The sequence below is a fragment of the Gossypium arboreum genome, chromosome 12, assembly GCF_025698485.1.
Source record: "Gossypium arboreum isolate Shixiya-1 chromosome 12, ASM2569848v2, whole genome shotgun sequence".
Classification (NCBI taxonomy): Eukaryota; Viridiplantae; Streptophyta; class Magnoliopsida; order Malvales; family Malvaceae; genus Gossypium; species Gossypium arboreum.
In genome coordinates this window covers 118,855,610-118,872,428 of record NC_069081.1, presented here as the reverse complement: position 1 = coordinate 118,872,428, position 16,819 = coordinate 118,855,610, and the positions used below count along the sequence as shown (strand labels likewise).

The window sequence follows — 16,819 nt, the reverse complement described above, 5'->3', positions numbered from 1 at the left end:
ATGTGTTAGGATAACCCTTATCTTTTCAAAATAAAAATAATTTAATAAATTTGATTTTCAAGAAATAATTAAAAATTGTGATTAATATATATAATCATTCGAGTTAAGGTTGGATTTATATTTCTCAACTTTGGACAAACTTGTTTATTGTTTAGAAATAATATAAAATAATTTTATTTTTATTTTATAGTAAAACATGCCATTTTGATAAGTTTGTGCGGGTTTGGCTTAAATTTTTTCTTTGAAATCTAGTATAGATTTAGCTTGACCCATTAATATTTTTATTATCGAATTTTAGGGATTTTCATAGGATTTTCGTTTAAAATCATCGATGATAGACTTATTCAAGGGTCAAGGGTCAAAGCAATGTGGACTTAGAAATTTTTTAGCCTTGGATATGTTAACAAAAAATAGTCGTAATTGAATTATAAATTTTTTATAGCTCAAAATATAATTTCATCATACTAGACGCATTACAATTTTTCTATTTGGGGGCACCACCTTAGATCTTAAAGACTTTATTGGTCCAAATTCAAATCCCACTATTTCTATATTCTCTCAAATTAATTATTCCGAGATAGTTGATTTTATTATCAAGATATATATTTCAATTTAAAAAATAAAATAAAGATGCAATTTCATGTAAGTAAGGAGCCACGGTCCAGCACCCACTTCGGCCATATATGAAATTGAAATATTATAAATGTAGATTAAGCAATTATTGTGGCTATCAATTTAAAATTATAAACTTAGGCAGCCTATTGATGGCGGCAAGTATTTAATATTAGTGTAAGGATTAGTCCATTTTTGTTAGAAAATTTAATTGTAGTGGAAGTGTGTTTTTTGTGTGTGTGTGTGTGTTCACCAGTCTTATTGTATGATTTGCGTGAGAATGAAAAATAGAGGTTTTGACTTCCTCACATTTTTCTATCCTCAACTCGGATGGATGGCTGATATCACTTCATTTGAGCTGCTATTTATATCCAAGTGTCTGTAAATTTCTTGTCATCCGACGTAGCTAAAAGGGCAAGTAGGATTTTGGCCAACTCTTTAAATCATCAAATTATCTTTTAGTTCTTCCTCAAGATTAATTTCTTTTTCTAATCTCCGATTGATAAAAATCTTTAAAAAACAATAATTTAATTCAAACAATTTTTAATCATCTCAAAATAAAACTCAACTGAATATTGAAATTGAAATTTTATTAGGAATAAATTCATTATGTCCTTCAATTTTTTTTTAAATATTATCAGTTTAAAAAAGGAAAAGGAAATAATTATTTAAAAAAAGGAAATGTTGATGTCATGTATGGATTGAGGTTGATTATATGGATGATCACATTCACATTAATCAAAAGTAAAGTTGTACAAAGATGTGCAAATTTCATATTCAAAACAAAAATACTTTGTAAAAAAGAAAAAGCTAGCAGGCAGCTATAATCGGATCCAAATACATACACATTTTCCTCATGCACCAGGGGCTGCATCCTTTACTTTGCTTTGCAAGTAACCACCATATTCCATAGCATAGTCCTTGACATGGCTAGCCGTATCGTAAATCCGGCTCCGCGCATAATCGACCCTATCCCACCCCGGCGGGCGCATGCCTTTAAAGTACCTATACATCCAGCAAAACCCCACCACCGACAAAACCCCGAAGCCACACACAGAGGCGAAACCCGCGAAAACGATCGACACCACGGCGCCTATAGGAAACCATATAGGGCTAGAAATGATGATCAATGGCATGAAAAAGATGAAGCCGAGACTGGTCACGGTCAAGGTGAGCCCGGTGAGGAGTAGGAGAATCAAGGCGGTAATGAACAAGGGGAGTTGAGCGGAGTGCGGTGAATGAGCTTGGATTCTTTGTAAGAAAGTGGACAAGGCGGGGGCGGTGGGGTTATTAGGTCCTGTTGGGGATCTCCGCTGCTGGGTTGGGTTGCGCTCCGCCATGGTTGGGGGGTTTTGAGAGAGCTCAAAGGGAAGTGGAAGGTTAGAGAGAAGGGGGGTAAAGGGGTTAAAAGGTGAGGAGAGAGATTAGGGTTGGGTGACAGGTGTGGGAAAGTTTCAGTTTCATGGAGACATGCAAGGGACATACGTGGAGAGGGCATGGAGTTTTTGCAGTCTATTTTTCGGTTTTTTGGAAGATTGTTTTTAAGGCTATTGTCGTATTTACTGATTTTACGTCAATAGTTTTAGTGTATATTCGGAATCGGATTTGATGGGTTCATCATATCGGTTGAATCAATAAATGATTTTGATAGCGATTTGAATAAAAAGATTTAATTGGTTCTTGAATGTATTATTCATAATTGGTAAAACATTAGAAATTAGGATAAAAATAAATAATTGATTCGGTTTTAGAATTATTTATGGGTTGAGTTATTTGTTTAAGTTCGAAAGTTTGTTCGAAATTTGGGAGAGTTTGAATAAAAATATTAAGCCCGAAAAATAAGCTCGGGTAAAAGAAGAACAAATTTGTTTAAAATATGAACCACATCCAAGGCTTGAACTTAACCTGACTAGACCTGTATTTTAAGGTTGTAATGTTTTATATTATCTAATTAATAACACATAATTTTTAAAAAATGTTAAGAGTACTATATATATAAATTATTAATAAATAAAAAATATATAGAAGTATTAAATATTAAATTAAAAATAATATGGTCGGGTTTAAAATGAATTTGGATTAGCTATTTATAAATATGAACAGGTTTGAGCAAAATTTTAGGCCTATATTTCTAGTCAAGTGAGGCTTAGGCAAGCATAAAGTGTATTAAGATCATGCTTAGGTTCGGTCCAAGAACACCTCTAATCGGTTTATAAATTTTTAAATAATTATTTAATCATTCCATTAAATCGAGAACTAATGATTTGATCGATTTGACTACCAATTCGATTTTTTAAAACATTGATTATGACACTCATGATGTGGATGTAAAACTTATGTAGCAAAATTATAAAATTTTGATATGAAAACCAATGTAGTTTTGGTTGAAATGGTAGTGTTGAGATAGTAAAAATTATGATTTTTTTAAAATTATGATTTTTTTATTCATATCTTATGACAATATATTTTTATATATATAAAAACAAAAAATCCATAAAATAATACTTGCTACTTATTTTAATACGATAGAGTTTTTTTTATAATTTTACTACTGAATTGAGACTATTTTTATAATTTTTAAAATTCAATGATAAAAACATAAAATTACTAATAATTTTAGTGACTTTAGATGAAATTCACCCTATTTCTAAAAATCGGTGTTGGGCTGGCTCAGTCGAGCCTTATGATAGTTACAAAAGGCTGACGGATCGATTTATTGAGCCCACTGAGCAAATGACTGGTGGCGAGCCCCGGCTTAAATTAACCGTTCAAATTTACACTCTTTTATTTACAAAATATTAACTGCATTAAACATTTTAAATTATACCTTAAATTCTAAATTGCTTTAAATTTTATAATATTTTAATTATTTTAAAATATTAATATTATACCAATCGAGTTTATCTATTTGCATTGTCATTAGCTTTAACATTAAATTCTAGCTTAATATGACATAGAGCATATTAAAATAGGTTAATTAAATTTTAAACACATCTATATTTATTGTATAGGTAATTTGTATCAAACATAATAAAAACAGATACTATCATTAAAATTTAGGTTGTTATTTTTTAAACATGTTAAATTTAATTATTTATGTGACAGGTTAATTTGATTTATTGTTAATATTATAAAAGTAAAGAGATTAAATTATATTAAATTAAAAAATGATTAAATTTCAAAATTTAACATAATATTGATATTAAAATCACAATTGAACTTTAAAATTGCTGGAAAAGCTACTTCAACTTCATATTTACTCTTTTGATATAATATTTAAAATTATCTATAACTCCTTTCAACTCATAAGTAGGAAGAACATTCGAACTCATATCCTCTTGTATTGACAACAATATTTATACCAATAAAATTAAATCTGTCGTTGATAACTTGAATATACATTTAAGTTCAAAAAATAAATTCAAAAAGAAAAGGTTTGGATCTCCTGCACGCCATTTTCTTTAATTTATTGGGTTAGTTTATTGCGTGAAACCTGAAAACACTAACTGCTTTTTTTTTTTTTTTTATAAACATAATCCGTACCACCAAAGATTATTTAATATACAAAAAGGTTAAAATCCATTATAAGTCTCTGTACTTTTTGCAAATCTAGAATCCAGTCCCTGTACATTTATTTATAAGAATTTAGTCCTTCCACTTTTTAAATTTCAAAATTCAAGTCCTATTATTAAAATTATTCTGTTAAATTAAAATTCATTACAATATTATTTTTAGTTATATTGCTGCCAAATTAATTATTTTTATTTCAAAATATCTTAGCAACAAATTCAACAAAAAAGAATTAATAGTGTTAACAATTATACCTAAATTTTGAAATATAAAAAAAAGAGACCAAAATTTTAGAAATAAAAATAAGACTAAATTCTAAATTTGTAAAAATACAGTGACCTATTACATATTTTAGCCTATAAATTTTAATTTGATTTAGCGAATTTAATCAAGATCGAATCTGATAACCGAACAGTAAAAGATGATAAAAAAATAATTAAATGATTAAATCACTCTTTTCAGTGATCAAAGTAGACAAAAAGAAACTCTGTTGTATGATGTCAATTTCCACTGTTATTTTTTTTTTTTGGGTGTATTGTGTAAAAACAAACTCAAATGCTAAAAGGATTAGCTCACAAACTATGTGCAATTTATGATAATAACAATAAAATAATCTATGTTTAAACATCAAGCTCCTCCATTTGAACAGCTCTTTTTTTTCCTTGACCCTCTTGGTCTCCAAATAATTGCAGAAGGGCTTGGACAGATTCTATATGGGATTTTTGGTGGAGGAATATCAGGCACACTGTAAATCAATTAGCTCCATTTTTAAGTCATTAAATTGCAAGATATATATCCCAAGAAAGCTTGTCACATAAACACAAAGAAGAGTGCAAGAAAAAGAAATGGTGGGTTTTTTTCAAACTTACTGCAAACCAGAAATTTCAATTTGGGAAAAGTCCATGGTAGTTGAACTGTCAAGTGGTGGTAGCCTTTCTCTGGTCTTGGCCCTCAATGGTGGTGGTGGTGACAATTCTGGTTGTTTGATGGCAAGTACTCTGCAGCTCAAGCAGTTTGCTATGTTGTCATGGCCCAATCCCAACCTATACCAATCAAAACACTGATTTCAATCAAGTCAAACAAATTTTAAAAAAAAAATTGAAGGGTTAACGTAATTTTTTGTTACTAAACTTCGCAATTAGATTCACTAAGATACCTGTATTTTTTTTGGTCCACTTTGGAAGCTGAACTTAACAATTAGATCCATTTTGGTCTCTAAACTTGGAAAACATAAAATTTTGATAATGTGGCACGATGAGATTGTGGCATAACATCAAATCTTGATGGGATCTAAATTCAGGGACCAAAATGAACCTAGTTGTCAAGTTAAGCTACCAAAGCGGACAAAAAAATATACATACCAAAGTGGACCTAATTACCAAGTTTAAGGTTCAAATTTTATATTAACCCTCTTTTTAACTTTGGTGATGGTGAATGTTGAATACGTGTATCCATGCAGAGCACCATGACCAACATAATCTGTAACCATGCAGAGCAGACTGTGTAGTCTTTCATATCATGAAATTCAGAAACTAATTGCAAACTATGGATAGGGGCAATTTGTTTTATTCTAAGAACCACTTCCAAACAATCAAGAGAGAAGACAATTACATAAAAAAAAATGTTATATGGACTCGGGTGAATGTTGAATACGTGTATGCTTAATCTATAGTCCAAAAAATCAAACCCCATACCATATTTGTCAAGCACAAGTACTTCAGAAAATGAAAAAAAAAAAAGAATTTGCGGTAAACTATGTTCACTAAAAGAAATTTTAGCCTAGTGGACAGAAACCACTTTGATTATGCCATGATTTTCATAACCACCCCCATGCTTTAGGCTTTTAGGGAACTTTTTATCCATTACTAAGTGACAAAGGGAGTTTTAAGTTATATTATTATATTTGTCAAAAGCACCCCAATAGTTAATGTAAAAAGGAAAAAGCTCTACATCTAGCAAAAACCGAGTGGACCCAAAAACTTATTATTTTGGCTGTTTCTTCACCATTGACATACCCACATGCTTGTCCATGCCCTTTTTTTTATACTAAATTCGTTTCACGTTCTATGAAGATTACTATGTTATATGAAAATGTCTTTTTCGGATTTATAATTACCCTTTTTAATAATATTATCTCTGAGATTTTATCTTAAAAGGTGCAATATGTTTTACAATTACACAATACTCTTAAAATCTTTCTCTCAAAGTTCTCAGAATTTAATCTATTATCGAACTGATTAGGTCACCGATTCTTCAGTCTAACCAATCCGATTAAATAAATTATTAAAAATAAAATTAAAAATCTACTTCAACACGTACATACCCATTTTTCGATCAACCAATTCAATACCCTTCAAAGAAGGGAGACCCTACCAATTCTTGCTCCAACCGGTCCGACTCAAACAACTTGTTTTGACTGTCCCTCTACTTTCTCATTTCTCAATCATCATCATCATGAATTAATCAATTTAATCAACAATCTCAAAAAAATGGTCTTGAAATTTACAAACCTAATATCTTATGAAAGTTTTGACCATTTCTCTTGTACCTTCCTAGAAAACTCTCAATTACCCCCCAAAACAGGCCCATTAAAAAAACTTCTACCAACGGGGTTATCACCAAAAACAATAATTAAACAATGAAACAAAATAATTAAACACAAGAACCCGAGTTGACTCACCTGTAAAGAAAACTCTGGTGATGAAGACCAACAACGAGGACAGAAGCTCCAATCTCACGCACCATAGCCACAATCTTCCTCCCTTCCTGATCCCCTTCCGTCACAACCATCTCAATATTCGTCTGTTCAACAATATTATAACAAAAAACAAAGAAAACCCAGTCTCTTAATCAGTGATTTGAGAGGTGTGGGAGGGGTGGGGGGATGAGTTGACTCACTCACATTAAAGAAATTGGAGTTACAAATTTCCTTGAAAGAGAGAGCCAATTGGTAGCCTTGTAAACGAAGCAGCCTGGCTTTCTTTTTGTTCCTGGATTTAGTGGCGGTGAAGACGTGAAGGAGGGTCAACAAATCACCGTAACGGAGCAAATTGTGGAGACTCCATTGGAGTGCTTTCCTTGATACATCAACGTCTTCTACAACGACAACTATTTTCCTCACATCCATGGCGTGTCCTCTCTCTGTAGAATCTTAGAGAGAGACAAAATATACACCCTTTTTTTCAGAGATGGGATTTGTGTCAAAAAAAGCTAAGGACTAAACAATGGGGATTTTTTGGAGGTTTTTAAATGAGTTTTTTGGGGGTCCTTTTTGTTGAGACTTTTGCGTTTGTTCTATAATGTAGATGACCATGTCGATACCCTTTTGTGGGCTGCTCTCTTCTTCTTCTCCTATTTTTTCCTTTATGGGGTAATAACATCAGAAGTCCTTAGATTATGGATTGGATTTTAAATTGGTCCCTTAACTTCTTGATGTTTTAATTTAATTCTCAAAGTTTCTGGTCTAACTATAGAGGATACTTAAAAAGCTTAAGTTATGTTTTACCCTCTGAATTGAATTTGTTCTTTTCATACCTAAATTATCTTTTGTCTCGCTTTGATATTCGACTATCATTTTCATCCCATTTTACGTAAAATAAAATGTTAGCAATAAAAATATGACATGCAGTACATTCTTATTGGACATGGATAATTTTTTGCAGTAAAAATAGACAGAATGATTGCTCAAGTACCAAATAAAGGACAAAAATTGTTTTAAGTACTAAAGTGAAAGAAAGATATAGTTTAAAGGCCAAATCGTAACTTAAAGCTATTTAGAATCCGTGGGTCAAATTGTAAATGTGTGCACATTTATAGTATGGGCTTGAGCTTGACAATTTAAAAATTAATCCTCACAAATTTTAATATCATTGTTTAGTTTTTAGAACATCATACCTAAACTTTTCATACGATAGACACATATATTTATAATTCGATTACGTATTTTAAAAATACTTCATGTTAGATTAGAACTGACATTTAAAACCAAACTTGACGATTAGGCTGATAGAATGACTTGATTAATATAATACTAATATTTTAAAGACTTGATTAAAATATTTTAAAGTGTAGAGACTAAATTAAAATCTAAAAAATAGTTCGAAGAAATTTAATGCAATTTAACCATTTTTTTTTTCTAATGTTTGATGGGTTCCTCCATCTGGGCTTTACCCAAAATGGGTGATTAAAAAATATGGAAACTGATTACCTAGGCAGTTTAATTAAAATATTTGGAAACTGCCTTATAAAAATAAGAGTAGGTGAGCACTTGGATTATTTTGTGACATAAACATGCACGACCCACATAGATTATGTGATCCTTAATCTATTTATTTTTAATAATATGACCCTTAATCTTGATTTGGGATGTCATGGTCGAGTTTCTTATTTAAAATAATTTAGGTTGCTTTAAAATTTGATTTGTAAAATTATATTAATATTTATTTATATATTGTAATTAAAATTACTTTTGGGTCAAATTTAAATTATATACTTTTAAAAAGATAAAATATAATTTTTCATTGTTTTGACTAAAATTTTATCATGAGCGTCCAAATATTAATTTTGCCATTTAATTAATTTATAATTTTAAAAATATTAAAGAGATTGAAATGTAATTTCACCTTTTAAAGAGAATCAAAGCTCATACCTATCCGTTGAAATGAATTTGTCACATAGGCGTTGTATAATCATGTTAGAAATGAGCAAAGACCTTTCAGATGTTCTCAACGATTCACCGTGACTTAGCAAACCTACTACTTAGGGATAGCTAATCTCACGAGAGCTTGTACATACCTTCTTGTAAAATTGGATTGATTGAGAATCAATATCTTAAAATTGAAAAAAAAAATTGAACCAATAAAATATCAATCAAATCAAGTAAGAAATACCAACATTAATGGCAATGCGAGCCGTAAAGTGGGAAATTACTGCTTTAGTCTCTTCAAAATTTATAAAATTATAAGTTAATATGGTAAAATTACAGTTTAACCTCTTAAAATTGCTAGAGTTTCATCCTTTTAAAAATCATGAAGACATAAACTAGTACAATGGTAAAACTGCATTTTAACTCTCATAAAATATATATATGTTAATTTCGGAGGATTTGCCACTAATTAAAGGGTAACAATGGTTGTCCCTATAGAAATCCTTTTCAACAATTAATACGTAATTGGTGAGTTTGATCTTTTTTTGAAGGATGTTTTGATGTTGCAAACATGTAATTTGGTTTCTTAAAGGGAAAGGATATGAAAAGGACTCCTAAAATTAAAAGGACATTGAATATTAAAAATAGACTCGGTTTGTAAGCATGAAATAATGGAGATCAAATATGCAAGTCCAAACTTCCTACAACTGTCCTCGGTAGGAAATGAAATGAAATAATGAAAACAAAACTTTCTATATCTATATATTTATTATAAATTCTGTACTTGAATGATCAAGTATTCAGTGAGAAAAGAATAACATTTATTACTACTTAATGTAGAAGATGTTATTATTTTTAATTATAAAATAGGATATTTAAATATTTTTACAAAATTTTATTTATACTAAAATCTTTTTTTCAATTTTATTAATAGTTTTAGTAAAATGTGACTAACTTGGTAATGAGGGGCATGGGTTTTGATATTATTTGTTTGGAATAGGGATGCAAATAAAATAGAGCGATGGTAAGCGATTTAAGTTCGGTTTGAAAACAATTCAAATCAATAAAAGTAATTATCGATTGAGTTGAATTTGAGTACCATAATACACGATTTAAAAGGCTTTGTAAGCTTAATCAAGCATTTTATTTTAATATATTTTTATATTATGAAATTATATTTTTACTTTTATTATATAAAAAGGTAAACTACACTTGAGGTCACTAAACTATTAGTAAATTTATGTTTTGGTTACAAAAATTTAAAAAATTACAAATTGGTCCTTGGATTATTTGAAAATATTCATTTAAGTTATTGAATTTTTAAGTTTTGTTTTTTTCAAAGTTTGGCTAGTGAGCTCTAAGCAATGGCTTGACAATTTGTATGGTGGTTTAGTACTAGACTTAATCATAGGCTAGGTCGGGTCGTTGCAAAATGTTAGAAAACGAATCTAAAATTCTACCCAAATTAATAATGCTAAACCCAAGCTTGACCTAGCCTGCCCTATTTAAAAAATGGGCCTTATTTTTTTGTTTAAGCCTATTTTTCATGCCTATAATTATTCCCCAACCGTCCCACTTTTTGGGCGGGTTTTCGGGCCTAGGCAGGTGGCTTGGCCCATGACTAAGTCTAATTAGTGCACATCAATGAGAAAAAAAACACCTTAGATCCAAATCGGTTTCATGGTCAATGTTAGAAATCGAAGAAAAAAGCTATTTGAATTTTGGTTTGTAAATTCGCGATGTTTAAAGTTATTTCATAAAAAAAAAACTAAATTATAGAAGAGAAAGGGAAGAAGAGTTTCTATTTGGTGCAAGCAGTGCAAAAAAAGCCACGCAACAACGATTTAATAGCCCAATGACTTCAATGGAAACTTTCAAACATTTCAATGACCAATTTGTAACATTTCGGAGTTGAGTGACCAAAACATAAACTTATTAATAATTTAATGACCTTAAGTTTAATTTACCTTATAAAAGAGTTTAAATACAAGTGAGCTCAAACTTGAATATAAACAAGGTTAATTGAGCTCAAATTTAATCAAGAATACAAAATTTAAAAAATAAATTCAATCAAGCTCAAATTCAAATAACCCGATTAAATCTCAAGCTTAAAAGTTTATATTTAATTAAACTCAAACTAAACATTTTAAGCTTTCCACTATTCGAGTTTGGTTCAGTTTACATCAAAGAGACGTAGCGGGAGCAGGAATGCGCGTTATTAGCTGAGAATGGCCGGCCTTTGTCTCATTGTCCCATGTAGTGGCTGTGCTCTTGACATGCTCTTGTCGTGAGATTATTATATAATATGGCAGGACTTGGAAGAGAAGTGGTTGAGTCATGGCGTCATTTTCTTATTTTTCCTTCTGCCACCCTAACAATCGACATTAACGAGCTTAATCCTTTTTATGAACTCAAAACAATGAAAGGGCCAATTGGACTTGTATTAGAATTTTCAAAGGTGGTTAAAATTCGATTCGAGTAAAATAATTCAATTGTTTTGAATTTTAGATTAATTCAATCGAATAAATTATTCGATTTTTTCGAATCAACTCGAATAAATAATTGATTTTTTGAGTTTGAATAAGTTATATTTACAACTCAAATAACTCGAATAATAAATTAATATAAATACTCTTTGAATCCCTAACAGTTTTGAAAATATGCAAATTAATCTCTTTAATTTTTTAAAAAGTCAAAATATTCTTCAAAATATTTATGAAATATTTTTTCCGAAATTCATAAATATATATATTCAAAAATTAAAACTTCTAAAATTATTAAAAGTCTTTAAAAAATACAAATATGCTAAAATATAAATTTATAGAAAAATCCAAGATAATTAATTTGAGGCTTGAACAAGTAAATTATTAAATCAAATTTATCATACTAATTATCTTATTTTTCTCTTGTTTTGTTTCAAAGAGTTTTCATATATATATATATATATATATATATATATATTTTAACTCGAAATTTAGTCATATTGTCAACAAAATTTTATGGCCACATTAATTTTTCTTAATTTAATTTGAAAAAAATTATTGTTTCGATTCGAAATTCATTTCACTCAACTCAATTTGAAAAAAAATTCAAATCAAGTTAGGATGATAAGAAATTATCAACTCGACAAAATTTTTTTTCGTTCAATTCGACTTCACTTAATCAAATGCTCATCCTATTCGCAACTCAAACTCAGTCCAAACATGATAAGCCCAGCCCACTTCACTTAAACACGATATAATTGCACGATACAACATAACGATACTAAATCAATAACATGAACACAAATTTACAAACATATCGAAATTTATATAACATGAATTGTTAACGTGTTGAAATCTAAGTGTATAATATTGTAAGCATGATTACGACACAAAAATACAAAAGAACATATGACATGAACTATAAACATGAACTTTAGATGCCATCCTATCATTATCACTAAAGAGAAAAAGAAATGGCAATGACATTGCCATGGTCATGGACTGACTGGCACTATAGTGAAACATCACAAATTGCCTATCAGAATTCACAAATTCTAAAATAATGAATCAAATCGGCTTCAAGGATTTACGTATTACCGTTAACTTCAAATTGACTCGGTAAGATGTTAGCCTCTAAAAGATTCTTCAATTTCAAATTTAGCAATTTTGTAAGCTGGATTTAACGAACCAGAGCTCTGAGAATAGAAAATGAGGCTTATTTTGGAAGGAATGCCAAGTGCTTACGAGTAAGAGTTTGCAGTTAGTTTTCTTTCAACAGCTACTACCCATTCACAGACGATGCTATTCACCTTTTGTGGCTGCTCATCATGGGGACAATGACCTGAAATGTTAAAGTCGGGGGAGCAGTAAAAGCATGGGAGAATGACAGAGAAAGGATCATGAGAGGTTATTTTGGGGATAGAAAGGCTTATTACCAGCGTCCAATTCCCTTATTGCAAGACCGGTACAATGTTCTTTGAGCATGGCTAGTTTGGCCTTTGAGTCTAAGAGTGGATCTTTCATTCCCTAACAAGATATACGGATTGAAACAACAGTAAGTAAAAGACCACAAACCCATGGAGAGAGATTATAAACTTCTTTTTTACTGAATAGAGAGAATTTACCTGCAGAATTAGAACCTTTTCCTCGTATCCTTCCAAGAGATAATTCAAAGGGATTGAGAGGTCAAAGCTGAAAATACTTTCCAGCACCACTGTCACACCAGGATCATAGGACTTAAAGTTTGTTAAGTTCATTTTTTCAGAGGAAGAAGATATTATAATAGTGTGTGTACATTGTCTTGAAATTCAAATAACAGTGAGGATACTGCCCTCAGCATTTCATTAATAAGCCAATCATCAGCTCGGTTGGTTTTCTGCAAAAGTCAAAGGCCATTGAACTCAGTCAAGCAACGTGCAAAATGATATGCAAAATAAGAAAACGGGAAGTAGCAATGGACAGATCCTTACAGTGGGATAGAAATTTTTAAGTGTGTTCCTGATATTCAATCTCAAATAGAATAAAAGGAGTTGAGCACCCAGCCTTGCAGCAGCTGAGGTTTGCCTCTCCTGAAACATTTATATACCGAATATCACATGCTGCGGCTATTACTCAAAACCACAAAACTTGTATTTTAACCTCCATTTTCAGTTTTTACCGAACAGCATAAGAGCGGGAATAAACATGATAGACAAGCATAAATTGCCAAATGATATGGCTAAACTTACACTGGTAAACCGGTGGGAAGAAAATTCGGGAATGACATTGCCAGCAGTGTTCATAAGGATGACAGACTTGACCAAAGAAGGCCAGAGGCTAGCAACAATAGAGACAAAATAACCTGGAGATAGAAAATGTGGATGGGTAAAGAAAAGAATGACAAATTGTTGAGTCAAACTGATAAGCTATTTTCAGCTAGAGAGTAAGAAATTGTAGTAGTCACCTTAGGAAAGGTAAAAAATAGGTTAGGATTGATAACATACCACCAATTGAGTTTCCCACTAGATGCACAGGCTCACCCACAACTTCAATGATAAAATCTCTCAGCATTTCAGCCCATAGGAGTTCAGTATACACTATGTTTGGCTTTTCTGATTGGCCAAATCCCAACAGTGTGATGCCCCAAACATGGTTCCCATGTTCAGCTATGGCATTTATATTGTCACGGTAGTGCTCCAAAAAGGCTCCAAAACCATGCACAAGTAGAATAGCAGGACCTTCAAGCCCAACTACTGTATACTGGAATATTTACAGAGATCTATAACCAAGACATATAAAGTACTCGAGTACATCAAGGTTGCATAAAGTCCCTTATCCTGTAAACTACATTACAGATTTAAATGTCAAAAGTATGAATCAGTTGTTGATGACAAACCTGAATTAGATGTCCACGCCACCTCCAAATCCGTATAGAGTACAGTCCTTCATTACTTACTTGACTTTTTAGAGCCAAAAGCCAAAACCACTGCACCCAAAATCAGCTACAATGCTTTATTAAGGCCTTGCACTACCATTAGATTTCAAAGGATATCACAAAGAACAAAACCATTCAGAAGAATAATCAGCTGAGCATTTACATAGGTAAATACCAATATAAAGCAGCAATTACCTCCATGGAGCACACAGCATCAGCTGCTGCAGCAACACTGGCTGCAGAATATCCAAATGGAGATAAGAATCCAGCATTTCGCTCTTTCTCATATTTGATAGCTTCATAATGCACTCTCCTTCTAGATATGATGCCAAGACAAAGAGCAGGACCGAAAAGGGAAGTAAAAGAGGCCCCTTCACGGGTTTCAGCATTGCGTAACCTTTCATGTACTCTACAGCAAATTTAATAACAGGAGATTTAGCTTATTAAAACATAAAGGGCAATATAAATTTGCCTATATCATCCTCCAATTAGATTCTTCCCATGTCATACAGATAAAACACAAACTGAGAGAATAAACTAGGAATTAAGAAATCACATGTACAAATTTGTTCCCCATACCTGAAACCACTCAACAGCTCAAACACAATTAAACCTATATCCTTAAAAATATCTTAAGACACAAGTAAAATGTATTAGATGGTGTAAATTCATCACATACTCTTGCCAGTCATCTCGTGCTGTTCCTTCCAAGTATCTCAGGTATGCAGCCAGTGCATTCAGCAGAGTGTTTGTTCCACCACCCACAACATCACCTTTCCGTGTAACAAAAACAGACTTATCACGTCTCCTTTGCTCAATGCTTTTGTCATTCAAACTTTTTGGTATGGTTTCAGATGAATTTGACAAATTCTCCTTCAATAAGACTTCAGCTGGCATCTCTTTCATCAAATTCCAACTCTCTTCCGGTTTTCCTAGTTTCTCTTTGATAAATTCCTTAAGATCACTAAAAGTAGGAAGAGGACCTGATTTATATTTCAATTATTAGGTTCAGTAGCCATAATCACAGTCACATATAAATCAATAACCTTTGCAAATTATCACTAATGCATTAAAACATTTAAAAGAGGCCAAACTGAGGACAAATATAAGTATTAATAGCATTTAGTATTACAATCAGAAACTTACCCCAGTCTAACTCCGTCTCTACAACAGGTAATGTTGCCGGAAGAAGAGGCGAAGTGGGTAGTAACTTCTGTTCTTTAAAGTCATTATATGATGCAGGCAGCTCCTTCAGATTCTGTACAGCACATTATAAGTATACAATGAAAACGTTAGGGGGGGGGGGAATCATCTTTAGAGTTATGCAAGAAAAATTCAAGTGAAAATAGAATAAAAAACCTGGCCACCTTAACATCATAGAATGGAGTTCTCCACATGACAATGTCCAGATTCCAATCTAAAGACGAAGACGTTTCCAATGTCTTCTTGACAACTCCAATCAGCTGACGCATTTCATACTCTACCTCTTCTTCGATAAAAACATCCGTAGCTTTCACCTGTTCATACCTTCTGCTTCAATTTATATATAGAGAGAGAGAGAGAAAGAGTCCGAAATTTGCTGCTTCTTTTTTTCTTTCTTTTTTACAAAAGAAAAAACGTAAGAGAAACTAACCTCTTTTACAAGCTCTTTAATGACATTTTCAGCGCAGCCGTATCGAATCATCAAATTGGAGCCTTGTTCCTTCAAAGAGTTTCTCAAATCTTCCAATGCGAAGAGAAGTAGCTCGAGCATATCATCAGAATAACCTGAATACAGTAAAAGCGACTTCGAATTTTAATAAATTTCCAAGAAATTTGGTACTTACTAATCGAATCACAAACAGAGAACAACAAGAGTGAATTAAGGACATACGACAGAGACTGCGGCGATCGAAGACATAGAGAGGGAGAACAAAACGGTGCGTTTCAGCGGCAGAGAGAGCGGGGTGATCGTCGAGGCGGAGGTCGTGTTTGAACCAGAGAACGGCGGAACGAGAGCGTACATCCGTAGCAGTAGAAAGCGAGCAAACGAAGGAACGGCGACGGCGGATTGAACGAGAAGAAAAGAAGTGAAATGGCGAGGAAAGGAGTGTGAAAGAGCGAGAGAAAGAAAGGAGAGCCATGGAGTAACGGAGTCCATCAAAGTTAGAAGAGAAAATCTATTATTAGGAAGTAAAAAGGGAAGAGAAAGTGAGAGGGGGCCGTAAAGCCATTGGTAGGGTTTTGGCATTGAATTTGGCTTTTCAAAGAAACAAACAAAAACAAAAACAAATCTGCAAGGAATTGTTGTGGAGGAGGAAAACTTTGGAAGAATTTCATTTATTTTTATTTTTATTTTTTGTGTGGAGGAGGGCAGAAGAAAGGAATCTCGAAGAAAAAAAAAAAAAAAAAACCCAACAACAGCAGTGGGACAACTTGGTGCTCACCGTTCACTGCCTCAGTTTACTAAAGGGCGCGTGTTGTATTCTCCTCCACGAGTGCGTCTCTGAAAAAAAAACTGTCATAACTGATTTTAAAATGATATATATTTTTGGTCTAATTTAGATTCTGCTCCCTTTGTTATTCTCAAATTGGGATTTAACTTATTATTATTTT

The 16,819-nt window shown here is 32.0% G+C and overlaps 3 protein-coding genes across 3 annotated transcripts; all 3 read right to left on the bottom strand.

Moving 5' to 3' along the window:
- Window positions 1–1,276: 1,276 nt before the first annotated feature.
- LOC108478495 (oleosin G) lies at window positions 1,277–2,015 on the bottom strand. Its single transcript, XM_017780954.2, has one exon. The coding sequence runs from the start codon at window positions 1,950–1,952 to the stop codon at window positions 1,467–1,469; it is 486 nt and encodes a 161-aa protein (XP_017636443.1). The 5' UTR covers window positions 1,953–2,015; the 3' UTR covers window positions 1,277–1,466.
- A 2,657-nt stretch (window positions 2,016–4,672) lies between these two features.
- Window positions 4,673–7,528, bottom strand: LOC108478556 (uncharacterized). Its single transcript, XM_017781020.2, has 4 exons — window positions 7,085–7,528; window positions 6,863–6,984; window positions 5,052–5,225; window positions 4,673–4,927 (listed from the first exon to the last, which is right to left on the bottom strand). Exons 1-4 carry the CDS (start codon window positions 7,307–7,309, stop codon window positions 4,810–4,812), a joined length of 639 nt encoding a protein of 212 aa, XP_017636509.1. The 5' UTR covers window positions 7,310–7,528; the 3' UTR covers window positions 4,673–4,809.
- A 4,587-nt stretch (window positions 7,529–12,115) lies between these two features.
- Window positions 12,116–16,705, bottom strand: LOC108476894 (uncharacterized). Its single transcript, XM_017779260.2, has 14 exons — window positions 16,098–16,705; window positions 15,858–15,991; window positions 15,592–15,741; window positions 15,371–15,482; window positions 14,904–15,207; window positions 14,420–14,633; window positions 14,186–14,275; window positions 13,794–14,049; window positions 13,539–13,651; window positions 13,281–13,379; window positions 13,139–13,186; window positions 12,936–13,046; window positions 12,747–12,837; window positions 12,116–12,652 (listed from the first exon to the last, which is right to left on the bottom strand). Exons 1-14 carry the CDS (start codon window positions 16,345–16,347, stop codon window positions 12,552–12,554), a joined length of 2,073 nt encoding a protein of 690 aa, XP_017634749.1. The 5' UTR covers window positions 16,348–16,705; the 3' UTR covers window positions 12,116–12,551.
- Window positions 16,706–16,819: the final 114 nt, after the last annotated feature.